The 17,319-nt window shown below is 41.1% G+C and overlaps 1 protein-coding gene across 1 annotated transcript; it reads right to left on the bottom strand.

The window, feature by feature from the left end:
- Nucleotides 1-43: 43 nt before the first annotated feature.
- SH2D7 (SH2 domain containing 7) lies at nt 44-16,903 on the bottom strand. Its single transcript, XM_038420542.2, has 6 exons — nt 16,701-16,903; nt 15,984-16,073; nt 13,282-13,447; nt 6,189-6,407; nt 1,634-2,617; nt 44-934 (listed from the first exon to the last, which is right to left on the bottom strand). The coding sequence occupies exons 1-6, from the start codon at nt 16,901-16,903 to the stop codon at nt 884-886; spliced, it is 1,713 nt and encodes a 570-aa protein (XP_038276470.2). The 3' UTR covers nt 44-883.
- Nucleotides 16,904-17,319: the final 416 nt, after the last annotated feature.

A 17,319-nucleotide genomic window follows, 5' to 3' on the forward strand; every position in this document is an offset into this window, starting at 1 on the left:
AATATAGAAAGCATCCAAAATTTTTAAAATTAATCATGTGGTTAAACAATAATAGAATACCATTTATTTAATCTCTTGATCACCCTAATAAAAAGGTGGGTGTGATGTGAATTGTGGAGCTCCAGTCCAAGACCAGGACCCCATTGTTTTAGGCACTGTACAAAGAACAAAAGCATTGACAGTCCTAGCTTCTAAAGAGCTTGTAGACTAAGAATAAGAGTTACAAGTTTCTACAGACAGGGAACACAAATTCATATATGCCAGTAGTTCTTATTACAACAGGGTCTGCAATATTGTTCATGAATTTGTATGTTCAATAAAGTTGCACTGCAGGTCCAGGATGGCTTCCTAGCTGAATAGCTCTAAATTGGTTCCTTAAAAACAGATATCAAAACAGTGCTATCCCTGTTGCTCTACCCAACCAGGGACACACTAGGCAAGATGGATACACACTTTCAGCTGATCCACACCATCTGTGTCTCTCCCCTATTCCAATTTAAACTGTCTGTGATGGAGGGATTGCTTCCCCATAAGCTTGGGGGAGAATTGGCATGGGGTGGCCAACTTCCACCATGTGTTTCATGCTCCTGGGTTTAGGACTCTAGGTCAGTGCCTGAATTTGGTCCTAAATTCACATGGCTCAAGTGAAAAGAAAATTGAAGTTGTGCAGATTTTTATGAGCTGGGGCCTTTGTAACTATTTGACAAACAGGTATTCATTTTCCAGCATTTCATCTCTATTTTTGCTTTTATAGACAGTATAGGCTAAACATGTCCCTGCTTTACCACAGCCATTGGGGAAATTACACAAGGGATGAATTTGTCTGCATGTTTTTCTATGATCTTTAGTCTAGGCTAAATGGAACAAATTTAAAACTCTTCCTTCAGGATTTATTCCTCTTGTCAGAAAAAAAAAATCTTCTTCGCTTGTCCATCTGCCAATAAAAAAAAAATCTATTTTAGATAGAAGGAAAGAAATGGTTCCCAAGTCTCTGGAGCACAGGTGAATATTCTGTATATTTAGTCATTAATACTTGAAAACTAGCAAATACACTGATTCAGTGACTGAAACAAACCACCTCCAGATGTTAAACATTTAAATGTACTTTTGACGATTTAACCATAGACTCATTTTTGAGATTAAAAATTTCTATTAGGCCCATCTGGTCCATCCAGTCCTGACTGTGTTTTATACAGTAGTTTAGTTAATGCATTTGCCACTGTTGTTTGTATGTCCAAACCAAGGTCCACTACCTCTGAGAATATTCTACAGCCTAATGCATCTCCCTGCCAAAAAGTTCTGTTTTCAGGATGTATGGTGATTTCTCTTCATCTTGCCCTGTAATAGGAATACTGGCTACAGCAGCAAGCTATATTTGCAAGAAATGTTCATCTTTGGTCATCCTGATGCCTGACTTTTTTCTTGCTTTTGATATCTAATAACAAGCTAAAGATGTTTATAACTTTGAGCTTTCTGTCCTGAATAGTATCCTTTAAACAACTGAAATCCTGTCCTAAGTGCCTAGAGGTTTAGGGCTTTGGAAATTTGCTTGAGGAAAACAGGATCTGATCCTTTTGAATGATTCTGAATGGTACTCTGGTTTTATTTTAAAAAAAAATTAACTGTACTGTACCTTCTGGTTTGGTTTTGCTTCTGCTCCCTTCACAAGGTCTAGTGAAATTTGCTCATACATGTTATCAGTAGCAGGAATTTGCTTTGCAGATGAGCCTTTCTGGAGATTCTCAGGGATCTTTTCATATGTATTTTCAGTACAGTCCTCTGTTCTGGAGGATCCTATAGTCAAAGAAGACACCTCATCATCAGTATCATTGGGTTGTACTAGAGAAGACTTAAAATGTCTCTCAGAAGCTTGGTCTTGGGTAGATGACTTAGGCTGTCCAACAGGAATCTGTTCATAAGTATTGTTCCCCCTATCAGAGCCAGAAGCAAAAGGCTTACAAGCTTTCAGCTTCTCAATCTGCCCATATGTGCTATGTGTTGGTGAATCACAAAAGATTTTGTCTGGTTTTCTAAGCCCTTCATTGCTTTGGAGGGAGGTTGCATAGGGTGCAAACAGCTGTTCTGAACCTTGGGACTCCACAGAGGTCCCAGCTTTAATAGGTAACTTAGGAGACAACTTGGGAGGTGTTGAAGCAGGAGTACTTAATGTCAACTTCTTTGTGTCTGCAGAATTTGATGGACAAAGTGATAGAGAACAGACATTTTGACCCCAAAGAAGCATGGAATGGCTTTTACCTTGCTCAAGCATAACTTCAGAATAAACAGTTTCTGGAGGCGATGGCTTTATAAGATCAATTTTTTTGTCATAGAAACATTCAGCTTGCTTAGCCAAAGCATACACAGAGCTGATTTTTTTGCTAGGAGAGTAGTTTGCTTGGTCTGGTTTTTGCTGGGTGTCTCCTTGTGATGAACAGGCTGGTTTCTCAATGAGGACTTTGTCAGTGGCAGAGTGGGTCTCCAAACTAAGGCCTCTGTCATTCAGATGATTGTTCAGCTCTGCATATATAGTGTGTCCTTGATCATTTAAGTCTAGCTTGAATGTCTCCTGCATAAGCAAGCTGATCCTATCCGGCAGTGGTGGGGCTATGTCTGGATCCTGAGATGAGGAGGTGGGGGGAAGGAAAGAGGAACATAATTTTCAGGAGTCAGTAATGTATGTAAAATGCAATGTATCCACAAAGGTGATGATAAAAAGCACAAGAACAAATCTGCACAGACACACCCCTGGAACCCCAACCTGGGGTATTCTATCTGCTACCCAAGATCCATAAACCTGGAAATCCTGGATGCCCCATCATCTCAGGCATTGGCACCCTGACAGCAGGATTGTCTGGCTATGTAGACTCCCTCCTCAGGCCCTACACTACGAGCACTCCCAGCTATCTTCGAGACACCACTGACTTCCTGAGGAAACTACAATCAATCGGTGATCTTCCTAAAAACACCATCCTAACCACTACAGATGCAGAAGCCCTCTACACCAACATTCCACACAAAGATGGACTACAAGCCGTCAGGAACAGTATCCCCGATACTGTCACGGCTAACCTGGTGGCTGAACTTTGACTTTGTCCTCACCCATAACTATTTCACATTTGGGGACAATGTACAACTTCAAATCAGCAGCACTGCAATGGGTACCCACATCGCCCCACAGTATGCCAACATTTTTATGACTGACTTAGAACAACGCTTCCTCAGCTCTCGTCCCCTAATGCCCCTGCTCTACTTGCGCAACATTGATGACATCTTCATCATCTGGACCCATGGAAAAGAAGCCCTTGAGGAATTCCACCATGATTTCAACAATTTCCATCCCACCATCAACCTCAGCCTGGACCAGTCCACACAAGAGATCCACTTCCTGGACACTACAGTGCTGTAAGCGATGGTCACATAAACACCACCCTATATCAGAAACCTACTGACTGCTATTCCTACCTACATGCCTCTAGCTTTCATCCAGATCACACTACACAATCCATTGTCTACAGCCAAGCTCTACGATATAACCACATTGGCTCCAATCCCGAAGACAAACACCTACAAGATCTCTATCATGCATTCTTACAACTACAATACCCACCTGCTGAAGTGAAGAAAGATTGACAGAGCCAGAAGTCACCTATTACAAGACAGGCCCAACAAAGAAAATAACAGAACGCCACTAGCCATCACCTTCAGCCCCCAACTAAACCTCTCCAGCACATCAAGGATTTACAACCTATCCTGAAGGACAACCCATCACTCAGATCTTGGGAGACAGGCCAGTCCTTGCTTACAGACAGCCCCCCAATCTGAAGCAAATACTCACCAGCAACCACACAACAGAACCACTAACCCAGGAACCTATCCTTGCAACAAAGCCCATTTGTCCACATATCTATTCAGGGGATACCATCATAGGGCCTAATCACATCAGCCACACTATCAGAGGCTCGTTCACCTGCGCATCTACCAATGTGATATATGCCATCATGTGCCAGCAATGCCCCTCTGCCATGTACATTGGCCAAACTGGACAGTCTCTACGTAAAAGAATGAATGGACACAAATCAGATGTCAAGAATTATAACATTCAAAAACCAGTCGGAACACTTCAATCTCTCTAGTCACTTGATTACAGACCTGAGAGTGGCTATTCAACAAAAAACTTCAAAAACAGACTTCAACAAGACTGCTGAATTGGAATTAATTTGCAAACTGGATACAATTAACTTAGGCTTGAAGTGAGACTCCGAGTGGATGGGTCATTACACAAAGTAAAACTATTTCTCCCTCCCACCCCCAACCGCCCACTGTTCCTCAGACGTTCTTGTTAACTGCTGGAAATGGCCCACCTTGATTATCACCAAGTTTTCCTCCTTCCCCCCCCACCCCCCACTACACCCTTCCTGCTAGTAATAGCTCATCTTAAGTGATCACTCTCCTTACGGTGTGTGTGATAAAACCCATTGTTCTGTGTGCATGTGTATAAAAATCTTCCCCCTGTACTTTGCACTGAATGCATCCGATGAAGTGAGCTGTAGCTTACGAAAGCTTATGCTCAAATTTGTTAGTCTCTAAGGTGCCACAAGTACTCCTCTTTATTCAGACTGTGGTTACTCCCAGGCAATTTCACAGAAAACAAAGAATCCTTAGGTATTTTACAAATCCTGTAGCACTTACTACATCCTTACTTAGATCCAAGTCCTTACTCAGAATTCTTATTGAAGCCAATGGGGAATTTGGCCTGATTCAGAATAGACAGTGGTTGAGATTCCCAAAGAAACATAGGGGACTTAGCCCATTAATTTTTAAGGAGAATGTATGGTTACGTTCTCTCCAGTATTTCTCTGAAAATCTCAACGAGCAAGAATTTGGGCCTGTTTCCAGAAGTCAGTTCCTCACCCTTGAAAAGCAGCAGCTGTCTACCTTTTTTGCAGAAGGTGAGCTCAGATGTGGGACTTAGTGCACTGTGGAGAACCACAGGACCAAATGTTCCCCTCTAGGTAAGGGGTCACCAGAGTCATACAATAGAAGAGACCATCACCTCCTTGCTCTGTGACTTGATGCATTTGCTTATGCAGCCCAAGATTGCACTGGCTTTTTTTATGCCAAGTCACATTGCAAAAATTAATATGTAACCTGTCTACAATCACTATTAGATCCTTTTGCATCACTGCTTTCCTATCAGGTGAGTTAGTCTATATCCACAAAAACAATAAGGAGTCTGGGGGCACCTTAAAGACTAATGCTTATTTGGGCATAAGCTTTTGTGGGCTAGAACCCACTTCATCAGATGCATGGAGTGAAAATTGCAGATGCAGGCATTATTATACTGACACAAGAAGAGAAGCGAGTTACCTCACAAGTGGAGAACCAATGTTTACAGGGCCAATTTGATCAGGGTGGATCTAGTCCACTCCTAATAGATGAGGAGGTGTTGACTACATCCACCCTGATCAAATTGGCCCTGTCCTCACTGGCTCTCCACTTGTGAGGTAACTCCCTTCTCCATGTGTCAGTATAATACCTGCATCTAACTTTCACTCTATGCATCTGATGAAGTGGGTTCTAGCCCACGAAAGCTTATGTCCAAATAAATCTCTTAGCCTTTAAGATGCTACTGGGCTCCTTATTGCTTTCCTATGACCCTTCTGGGAAAAACAAGGGATATGTGTTTTATAGGATTGGATTTCCTCCCCGTATGAAAGGCCAGTACAAGGCTTGTGCACTAAGTCCCACTTAAAGCTCTATTTTGAGTGCCCAGGCCTTGTACCTGGACCTCTGCATAGGGGTGAATTTCACTCTTCACTAGTGGCCAAAAGTATTTCCTTTGTCTAGTAAGGTCACCTCTGGCAGAAGCTGAGAATGGGTGATAGGGGATGGATGACTTGATTACCTATCCTGTTCATTCCCTCTGAAGCACCTGGCACTGGCCACTGTCAGAAGACCAGATACTGGGCTAGATGGACCTTTGGTCTGACAAAGTATGACCATTCTTATGTTGGCAGAAAATAATTCCAAGGGTGGTGTTACAATGTTACTGAATCTGTTTCTGATTCTGAAACACCCACCAAATTGGTACAGCACTTCCTGGAACACTGTCACAGATAGCAGGTCACCCTAGCAACACTAAGTCCCCAACAGCGGGCCATTACTTTTGCATTCTGCATGAAACCTACCTGGGGGTTAAAGTTCTTTCTTTCTCCTGATAAGTTCTTGTGCTCTCTCTTTGACTGTGGAGGTATAGAGGTGGCTTTCTTCATTAGCACAGTGGTTTGTGAGCTGACAGACACTTGCCTTTTCAGCAAGGGATTGACTTCTCCACTCTTTGATTTACTTTGCTTTGAAGAGCTTTGCTGATCCAAAGCAATCTCATCATATAAACTTTTCTCAATTGGCTGTGGAGGGGGAAAAATAGTAGTTACTAAAACATGTGAATAAGTACTATGGTGGTAAATGGGATGTTCATGCCTTTCCTGAAAGAACAACACCATGAAATCTTCACTCTTTTTAAGATCAGTTCAGTTGGCAATCTTGAATTATTCATTCTGCATAAGGCAATAGCTTTATATAATACTCCACATGGAGTGTTTAGGAACATCAAATTGCTGTACCAGAACAGACCCATGGTCCATCTAGTCTGGTACCCTATCTCTGACAGTAGTTAAGGTTGGATACTTCAAGAATTGTACACACTACTACTTATGTTGGTGCAACATGTCACTCGGGTATGAATAAGCCATCCCTCTGACATAAGTTACACCAATTCAAGCACTGCTGTGGACAGCACTGTTGGCAGGAGAAGCTCTCCCACCAACATAGCTACCACCTCTCGTGGTAGTTATGCTGACGGGAGAGAAGTCTCCCATTGGCGTAGTGTCTTCACCAGACATGGTGCAGCAGCATAGCTGCATTGGTGCAGCTGTGCTGATGTAGCACTCCTAGTAGACTAGATCTCAGATGCATCTATTTGCAGTGGGGGATATTTCTTTTTGTTTTGTGCTGGAGAAATAAGATATGCAGATAATCTGAAATTACAGCCAAAAAAGGCCAAATTCTGCTCTCTAGTATGATAGTGCAAATCTTTGGCAACTGCCTTGACTTCAGTGGAGCTATTTATGATTTACACTGGTGAAAATGAGAGCAGAACTGGGACTAAAGTGTATCTATTCTCCATGTCTGAGAATCCATCTATGGACTTGGATGGGTAAGAGCCTTTGACAGCAGTAAATTAGCAGCAACATCCACAGTGAAAAGAGAAGGGGAAAAGTTACACAAGTGTTTTTATACAACTTAACCAAGTCAAACTGAAATGAAAGTGGTAATGTTTCCTGATGGGCCTCTGATCATTGAGACGCTGTGGTGGTCTCTGCACTAAAGCAACAGTGCTTATATGTTAACATTCTTTTCTTGAAACATTACAGAACCCTAACACAACAGCATTCAAAGCCTGCAGCTCCCTCATCTGCCCTGACCCCCCCAAACTCTTTAGCCATACCCATGTGCTTACACAATAACAGCTATTTCATATACCCTTGCCTTTATTAGTAAAACAAATAAATAAACTTCTGCTCTTCATCAAACTATTCCTCAAAGAACCAGCAATGTTCAGTGAGTCTGTGGGGTTTAACTATTCTACCACTGTTTTTTATGGAAGCGGCAACAGGCCAGTCAGCTGACTATACTGAAGATGTAGCTGCTGCTTCTGTTGTGGCCTTGGTATAGCCAACATCATAGTAAGCGAGCCCAGTGGCTCTGTGCCAGATGGTGGTTCTCAATCTGTTGCATCATTTCTGTGCAGATGGGTATGGCCCCAGACAAGTCTACAGATAGTGTGATGGGTGAGTTCAGACACATTCTTCTGTGTAAACTTGGGTAAGTCCTCTTGTTCAGTGGATCTCTGGAAGCAGCAACAGGTGTTTGTGTTCTTGTTTCAGGAAGTGTCCTCTGACATAATCTAGTATGATCTTGGGGCAAGCAGCTGTCTGACCTCATCCCTGTCTTCTCAGCTGCCATCAGTCCAAATTCTAATAATTTCTTCTGGTTTAAACATCCTTGGATATACAGCAGTTTTGTCAGTGATTATTCTTTGTTTTCCTTTTTATTAAACTCAAACAAATGAGTTATCTTTGAGCCGTAACCAGATGGGGAAGTTTTGTCCTGATCTGATATCCCAGCAGTAATTTAGCATGTCACTTTTTTTAACAGTGTTGCCAAGTCATTTCTCAAAATAATGAGAACCTCCTATTGTATGTCTAGTCTTTAACAGCTTCTTAAAAAATTTAACTCCATATTCTGCCAGCTCATTATGCCGAGAATATGTAGGACTGCAGGTTATATGATGAAATCTAAAATCTTCTGTGATGGCCTTAAAATCTTTGCTGGCAAACTGAGATCTACTAGTTATCACTATTTAGAAATCCCAAATATAACAAAATAGCTCTAAGCTTTTAAGATCATCTGCACTGATGTGGCCTCCTTTAGATGAGCCACCTCTACATAGCTTGAATATGCATCAATGCCAATTAAGTATCTGTCCTCTTGGATTAAAATATCCACTGTGTCCCAGACTCCAGCTGATGTGCCTATACCTTTTTTTTTTTTTAAAGGTAGGGATGATCTGTATATTTGGCATGTGACAGTCATTTACTATGCAAGTGACAACTATGCTTACTCCTGGCCAATGTATTGCTTCTCATGCCCTCCTTTTGCATTTTCCATTTCTATACACCTTCATGAATGAGCCTTCATATTTATTTTGCATACAAATGTAATCACAAAACCCTTTCCTAGAAGAACACATCTCTCATTGAGAGATCATGCCTGTAATATGTAGTTGACTACAAACTATTTTTTTCCCCTCTGGAATGTTCAGCATGTCACATGGACTGTAGTGTCTCATCCTGTGTTTGCAATACCTTGTAACTTTTTTCCCATGTGTGACACACACCTGAGTACTTTTCCATGTTTATGTCAGATTTACTTGTGTGACTCTGATTTCAGAGGAACTCATGCCAGGTGATGGACAAAGTGTCAGCTACAGTTAAACTGCCTAAGTAAATTCCATAGTGTAGTCATATTTCTAGAGCTTCAGTAGCAGACTTTCAATTCTGGGTGGGGCTTCTCACAGACCCTTCTTTGAGAAAGTTAAGGGGGATTTGTGATCAGTTTGACAAATGGCATTTCATAGATATAACTGTGAATCTTTGACCTTGACCTCACTGCCAAGCCTGTGTACTGAGGGAGGTGGGGGCTTCAGGGTGATCTCCCACTTCAAAGCAACCAGTGGCCTGTGATCCCCAATGCCATGCTGGAGCCACATTTATTTATTGACAATAACATTTGCAGAACTTTAAAATACTGTGTGCACAATTTTTATTTTTGGTCCAGAATTTAATTTTTTGGCACAGAATTCCCTCAGTAATAGCTCATGCACCTTTACAGTGCTGCAACTTACCATCCACTCTGTCTCAAATCTAAATATCTTAAGGGGCCAAAATAACAGGCCTTATCCTAGAGCTTCAAGTCTGTAGTGTACTCTCGTATGGAAGAGAAATATTTCTTTCTTTCTAGGTACACAATAAACTTCAAATTATACTGCTAAAATCCTATCAGTATGGTCCAGGGGCCAGAGTTCGAACCTGTTGAGAATACCTAGGACCTCTGTGCCAGCAACACCTAATAAGGCAATTTTCCTGACACCACCCATTCTGTCTGAATCCACTGCAATCATACATAATGGTCACAGCTGACTCTTAGCCTGGTCACAGCTGACTCAGGTCTACTGGTGGCTTCAGGCCATTTATTTTTACTGGCTGGGTGTGTGAAGTTCTGGCATCTGAAATCACTGTGGAAATTCTTCCTGATGGGTCTCAAATCCATCCACTCCTATAGTATGACATGTTCTTTGTATTTTAATTTATTTTCATGTTACATAATTCTAACACAACAAAAAACAGTCTGGTGTTTGGCTGAAGCCTGCAGCTCCCTGATCTAATCCAAGCTGTGCAGCCACACCCCCATCCTTATACAACAGCTACTCCTTGCAGATATCGTGTCCAATGCATTCTTTCACATTTCAAGTTCTATCTACTTGTCTAATTTGTCCAAGGCAGCTTACCAGCCTGAGAACAATTTTTTTTTTTTTGCTTCCTGCACATAGGTGGGAAGACATGGGGGCAACGAGAGAACAATGCAGGAGATCAAATCAGTACCTTAGATGTCTGTATACTAAAACGAGAAGTATGGGGAATAAGCAGGAAGAACTAGAAATGCTAGTAAATAAACACAACTATGACATAGCTGGCATCACAGAGCCTTGGGGAGATAATGTACATAACTGAAATATTGGTATGAAAGGGTACAGCTTGCTCAGGAAGGACAAGCAGGGAAAAAAGGAGGTGTTGCCTCATATATTAAAAATGTGTACACATTTGGAGTGAGGTTGTTGAGATGGAAATAGGAGACTTGTTGAAAGTCTCTGGGTACAGATTAAAAGGGTAAAAACCTAGGGTGATGTCATGGTTGGGGGTCTACTACAGCTCACCTAACAAGGAAGAAGTGGATGAAGCTTTTTTTTTTTTTTTAAAACTAACAATCATCCAAAGCACAGAACTTGGTGGATTTCAACTACCTAGACATCTGTTGGGAAAATAACAGAGCAGGGCACAGATTATCCAACAAGTTCTTGGAATGTATTGGAGACAATTTTTTATTCTAGAAGGTGGAGAAAGCTTCTAAGGAGAGGTGGTTCTAGATTAGATTTTGACAAATGAGGAACTAGTTGAAAATTTGAAAGTGGAAGGCAGCTTGGGTGAAAGTGATCATGAAATGATAGTTCATGATTCTAAGGAATGGTAAGAGGGAAAACAGCACAATAAAGATAATGGATTTCAAGAAAGCAGACTTTCACAAACTCTTGAATTGTTTTTCCCCTTAGACTTGCTTCCCATGGGATCAACTCCCTGAGAGTTGGCAGTTTTTCAGAGTTTCATTATTAAGGACACAAGAGCAAACTATTCCACTGCAAAGGAAAGATAGGAAGTATGGCAAGAGATTACCCTTTCTTAACCAGGATATCTTCAATGATCTGAAACTCGAAAGAGTCCCACAAAAAGTGGAAACTAAGTCAAATTGCAAAGGATGAATATAAACAAATCATAATGAGCTTTCGTGAGCTACAGCTCACTTCATCGGATGCATTTGGTGGAAAAAACAGCCTCTGTTTTTTCCACCAAATGCATCCGATGAAGTGAGCTGTAGCTCACGAAAGCTTATGCTCAAATTTTAGTCTCAGGTGCCACAAGTACTCCTTTTCTTTTTGCAAATACAGACTAACACGGCTGCTACTCTGAAACCTGTCATAGTATGTAGAGACTAATTTAGAAAGGCCAAGGCACAAAATGAGATTAAACTAGCTAGAGATATAAAGGATAACAAGAAAACATTCTACAAATACATTAGGAGCAAGAGGAAGACCAAGAATAGCATAGCTCCATTACTCAGTGAGGGGAAAAGCAATAACATAAACTGTTGAAATGGCAGGAGTGCTATGAATTTTGTTTTTCACCAAAATAGTTAGTAGCGACTGGATACCTAACATAGTAAATGCCCGTGAAAATGAGGTAGGATCAGAGGGTAAATTAGAGAAATTAAAAATTACTTAGACAAATTAGATGTCCTCAAGGCATGAGGGCCTGATGAAATACCTCATGGGATACTTGGACTGACAAAGGAGCTATCTGAGCCATTAGTGATTATCTTTGAAATCCCATGGAAGATTGGAGAGATTCCAGAGGACTGGACGAGGGCAAATATAGTACCCATCTATAAAAAGGGGAATAAGGATAACCAGGGAATTACAGACCAGTCAGCTTAACTTCAGTACTCGGAAAAATAATGCAGCAAATAGTTAAGCAATCAATTTGCAAACATCTAGAAGATAATAAGGTGATGACCCTCAGCTTGGATTTGCCAAGAACAAATCATATCAAACCAACCTAGTAGCTTTCTTTGACAATGTAACAAGCCTTGTGGATGGGGGAGGGGAAGTGGGAGATGTAGTATATCAACTTTAGTAGGGCTTTTGATACTGTCTCGCATGACCGTCTCATAAAGAAACTAGGGAAATACAATCTAGATTGAGCTACTATAAGATGGATGTATAATTGGTTGGAAAACTATTCCCAGAGAGTAGTTATCAGTGGGTCACAGTCAAGCTGGAAGGGCATATCAGTTGGGGTCCCACAGGGATCAGATCTGGTTTTGTTAAATATCTTAATCAATGATTTAGATAATGGAATAGAGAATACACTTATAAAGTTTGTGGTTGATACCAAGTTGGAAGGGTTTGCAAGTGTTTTGGAGGACAGGATTAAAATTCAGCATGATCTGGACAAACTGTTGAAATGGTCTGAAGTAAATAGGATGAAATTCAATAAGGACAAATGCAAAGTACTCCAATTAGGAAGGAACAATCAGCTGCACACGTACAAAATGGGAAACGACTGCCTCAGATGGAGTACTGCAGAATGGGATCTGGAGTCATAGTGGATCACAAGGTAAATTTGAGTCAACAGTGTGATACTGTTCCAAAAAAAGCAAAGATACTTCTGGCATGTATTAGGAGTGTTGTAAGCAAGACATAAGAAGTAAAATTCTTCTGCTCTACTCTACACTGATTAGGCCTCAACTGGAGCATTGTGTACAGTTCTGGACACCACATTTCAGGAAAGATGTGGACAAATTGGAGAAAAGCAACAAATTATTAAGGTCTGGAAAACAGGACCTGTGAGGGAAGATTGAAAAATTGGATTTCTTTAGTCTGAAGAGAAGACAGGGGGGACATGATAACAGTTTTCAAGTCCATGAAAGATTCCACAGAAGGAGGAGGGAGAAAAATCGTTCTCAATAACCTCTGAGGCTAGGACAAGAAGCAATGGGCTTAAATTGCAGCAAGGGCAGTTTAGGTTGGACATTTAGGAAAAAACTTCCTAATTGTCAGGGTAGCTAAGCACTGGAATAACTTGCCTAGGAAGGTTGTAGAACTTCTATCATTGGAGATTTTTTTAAGAGCAGGTTAGACAAACACCTGTCAGGGATAGTCTAGATAACATAGTCCTGCCTTGAGTGCAGGGGACTGAACTAAAAGACCGCTCGAGGTCCCTTCCAGTCCTATGATTCTCTGATTTTTAGCCTCAGCAAAAGGCAATAGTTACTAGGTTTGATCTCATTTCATCAGGAACTAAGTGAATTCTGAAGAGTTGAACATACCTGAGCACAAACTGTTGTAAGATTTTCTCCAAAAGGCTCGATTTCTGAAGTCTGGTAATAGCTTATCAGCTCTGCGAGGCTTTCATGGGTACAGGTATCACCTGATACTACATAATGTCCGCTCCGTAAGTGATTAATGACAAAATGCCGACATCGATCTTTTCCTCTGCAATTGAAATACATAGTTTAAACTTAAATAGCAAGCACAATGCACAGGATGAGAAGACTGTTCTGTGTTTGCACTCATGGTTCAGGTTTGCAAAACCAAAACCTGAGGGTGTTTGGAACCAGCTTCCATTTATTTGAAACACTATAAAGGAAGAGATTTTGAATGAAAGGGTCGGATTTGGCCTATTGTTGCATGGACAGCCTTAATTCTCGAATGTCCTAACTTTTGAATGCTTGACTTTCAACCATAATATTTTAGTGTAGTTTTTAAATGCAATTTCCTACATTTAAAAAAACTGGAAAAAAATTAGAAATTCTATCATGTGGAACCATATTGACTTCAAATTGGGTCCTCAGCAAGATTGTAACTGGTAGCATTAGTAGGCTGTTGTTCTCCATGTGGACCAGCCACTAGTAAGGGATGAGAAACTTACTCTGGCAGTGGATTTCACAGATACTTGCTGACCATGGAGGAATGGTGAGATCCAGGAATAATGGGCTCCATTCCAGGCCCTGGAGGGAAATGTGCTGAAGTGGACAGACCTTCTGTCCCAGTGCCCCCAGCCAGTCTCTCTTCCCCTTTGCTCCTATCCACCCCTAATCCCAGCTTCTGCCCTGTCTCCCTCTGCTCTTATCCATCACACCCACTCCTGACTCCTGCCCTCCTTCCCCCTCTGCTCCTATCCATCATGCCCAATCCTGGCTCCTGCCCACCTCCCACTCTGCTCCTCTCCAACCCAGTACAGTCAGGCTATTTCTCCTTCTCACTGCCTGGGCACTACTGAGGGAAGCATTGTGAACCCAGGAGAGGCAGTCTCCCTGCTCTCAGTTCTGGTGCCTGGGGCCACTGTGGCTGCAGGCGGGCAGGAGTGGCTGTTTCAGGGAAAGTCCAGCTCAGACCCTGAAGCCCTGGGATGAAACATGCTCAATGCAGGCAGAATATTTGAAGAATTAAGTGGTCACACTCCAACAAATTTCTACCAAAAATGTGCAAATTCAGATTTTTCAAAGGCTTTTTACATGGTGAAAATGTGGTGTTTTTTTTTCCACAGGAGCAGCTGATGACAGATTTCTGGCACCATCTCACATCACCTCTGAATCTGATCCCATGAACTTGACTGCAAATCCATTGCATCAGCAGCAAACCTAGGAAAAAACCATCACCAGTGACTAGCTATTGAGCTAAGTACCAACACCTTTTGGTAAGCAGCAGTATGAGGTTTAACACCAACCTGTTAACTGAAAAGCAGTGTGAATTCATGGTGAATTAATGAGGAAGAGGAGATATTGTCTGAGTTCTGAGGTAGGGTGTCAGTGTGAGAAAAGGAGAGGAGAAACTCCCATGACGTGCTGGTTGAAGCATAAAGCAGTTTTGCATTTGACCACAGTGAGTCATGCTGCTGCTGCTGCGCGCACACACAATATCTAACAACTGTGAAAGGACAGCAGAAGTGTTTTGCATGTGCCTTTCCCCATGTCCTGTACTTATCAGATTGGCAGACCCTCCCTGATTGATTTCAGAGTGATAGCCGTGTTAGTCTGTATCAGCAAAAACAACGAGGAGTCCTTGTGGCACCTTAGAGACTAACAAATTTATTTGGGCATAAGCTTTCGTGGGCTAAACCCCACTTCATCAGATGCTTGGAGTGAAAAATACACTAAGCAGAATATATACTATAGCACATGAAAAGATGGGAGTTGCCTTACCAAGTGGTGGGGGTCAATGCTAATGAGCCAATTCATTTAAGGTGGAAGTGGCCTATTCTCAACAGTTGACAAGGGGTGAATACTAAGGGAGGGAAAATTACTTTTGTAGTGCTAACAAGGCTAATGCAATCAAGGTGGCCCATTTCCAACAGTTGACAAGAAGGGTTGAGAATCAGCAGAGGGAAAATTACTTTTTGTAGTTACCCATCCACTCCCAGTCTTTATTAAGGCCTAATTTGATGGTATCTGTTTGCAAATTAATTCCAGTTCTGCAGTTTCTTGTTGGAGTCTGTGTTTGAAGTTTTTTTTGTTGAAGAATTGCCACTTTTAAGTCGGTTGTTGAGTGTCCAGGGAGATTGAAGTGCTCTCCTGCTGGTTTTTGAATGTTACAATTCTTGATGTCTGATTTGTGTCCATTTATTCTTTTGCATAAAGACTGTCCAGTTTGGCCGATGTACGTGGCAGAGTGGCATTGTTGGCATATGATGGCAACATTTGCACAGGTCATTCTCAAAAGACTGCAATATAAATATAATTTTGTCTTGGTTTCCCAATGGCTATAAATATGACACTTCATGCCATTGTGTAGATTACTGACCTCTTTATTCTTTTGGAATATTTAGCTAGGGGAGAAAGTGTAAAGAGAGATGATCCTCATTCCTCATGACTCAAGGTATAAACTAATCACCTGAGCGGGTCAGGAAGCAAACTCAAAGATGTAAATGAATCAAAGAAAGGTGTATGTAAAAAGAAGAGCAAATTACAAACGGTAACATTTCCCAACCAAATGGCAGCAGCTTTATGTTCTGTGTAAAGTTCAGTCTTACCTATATGACAGAATGTAACCAATTGTTCTGTCACTTAATCTGATAAGAAAACAGCCAACATCTTTGTCTTTAAGCAGCTCTTCACTCTGCCTGTAGAAAGAGAGTGAATTACAATGAATTTCAAGTTAGTATCCAGTTCTATCAAGGTAGTACATTAAAATTCCTAGTGATTCCTAGGGACACAAAATGCAGTGTATTGCCACACTAAAGACACTTGAACAAGTCAATGGACATTAGTTATTTCCAGCCCAAAAAGCACTTCTCATACCACCATCAAACAAAAACATTAATTTTTAAAGTTTCTGGTCAGAAAAATTAAGATGGATTAAAATTATATGAATTATCAGACTGTCAAAATCAATTTCTAAAACTGATACCTGGATGACTAGAGACTGTACAATATGTTACAAGCTGATGCAAAACTGCATTCAGGCATTCTCGCCTCTCCAGAACACTTGCCAAACACTAACATGTAGGTGGTGAAACACAGCGACATGGTTTAAAACCTGCTTTTTCTATATGAATGCCATCCTGCTAAACACTTCTCACTAGAAGAGCAATGACTTTAAAGTAAGCAGAGGTTGGTGAGTGATTTTTTTTGCAAAGTAAGCTGAAACCTAGTCTGAAATATGAGAGGACTTGTGAAGACAGAGGCACTTGACAAGCATATTTATTTAATCTACTTTATGCTATACAGTAAGGTATAGGCTGTCTTACTTTCTTGTAATGAATCCATAGAACCACTCAGGTAAAATACCATTCTGTAATATAAGAGGAACCTGCGTCTCCATAAACCACTTCAATGCTAGTTCTTTTAGCATCTCAAAGGACTGGTTTTCAGTTGCTGGGTTAGTTTCCTTTCCTAAGAGTAATTGCTGCTGTTTATTCTCCATGCTGTCTTGAGGTTGAATCTGAAGCATTTGAAGGGAGAAAGAGAGCAAAGCTACATGTAAACCTCCACTGCTTTCTTTATTATGGGGAATATGAGATCTCATTTGCTTATTTACACTCTTCCCTGCAGCTCATTAATCAGATAATAACATATGCTCAGTGCTGTCATTGTTGCAAAAGCTATATGGTGCTTTCCCCTTGTGCAAGGACTTTAAGGCAAAATCTTCCTTTCTGACACATGATAGAATTTGATCCCAATATTCAATATTTCTCTGTATACTGGAACAAAACTGATGTCAGTGCAAGCTTTGGGTATGTAACAGGAAGCAGAAAATTATTTGTATTGCAGTAGTACCAATCTAGATATACCACAGGTCTGACAGGAAAATTTTTCCCTGACACTTTTTTACAAAAAAGTGTCTTTTTTGAATGGATTAACTAAACC

The sequence above is a fragment of the Dermochelys coriacea genome, chromosome 10 (assembly GCF_009764565.3).
Source record: "Dermochelys coriacea isolate rDerCor1 chromosome 10, rDerCor1.pri.v4, whole genome shotgun sequence".
Taxonomy (NCBI): domain Eukaryota; kingdom Metazoa; phylum Chordata; order Testudines; family Dermochelyidae; genus Dermochelys; species Dermochelys coriacea.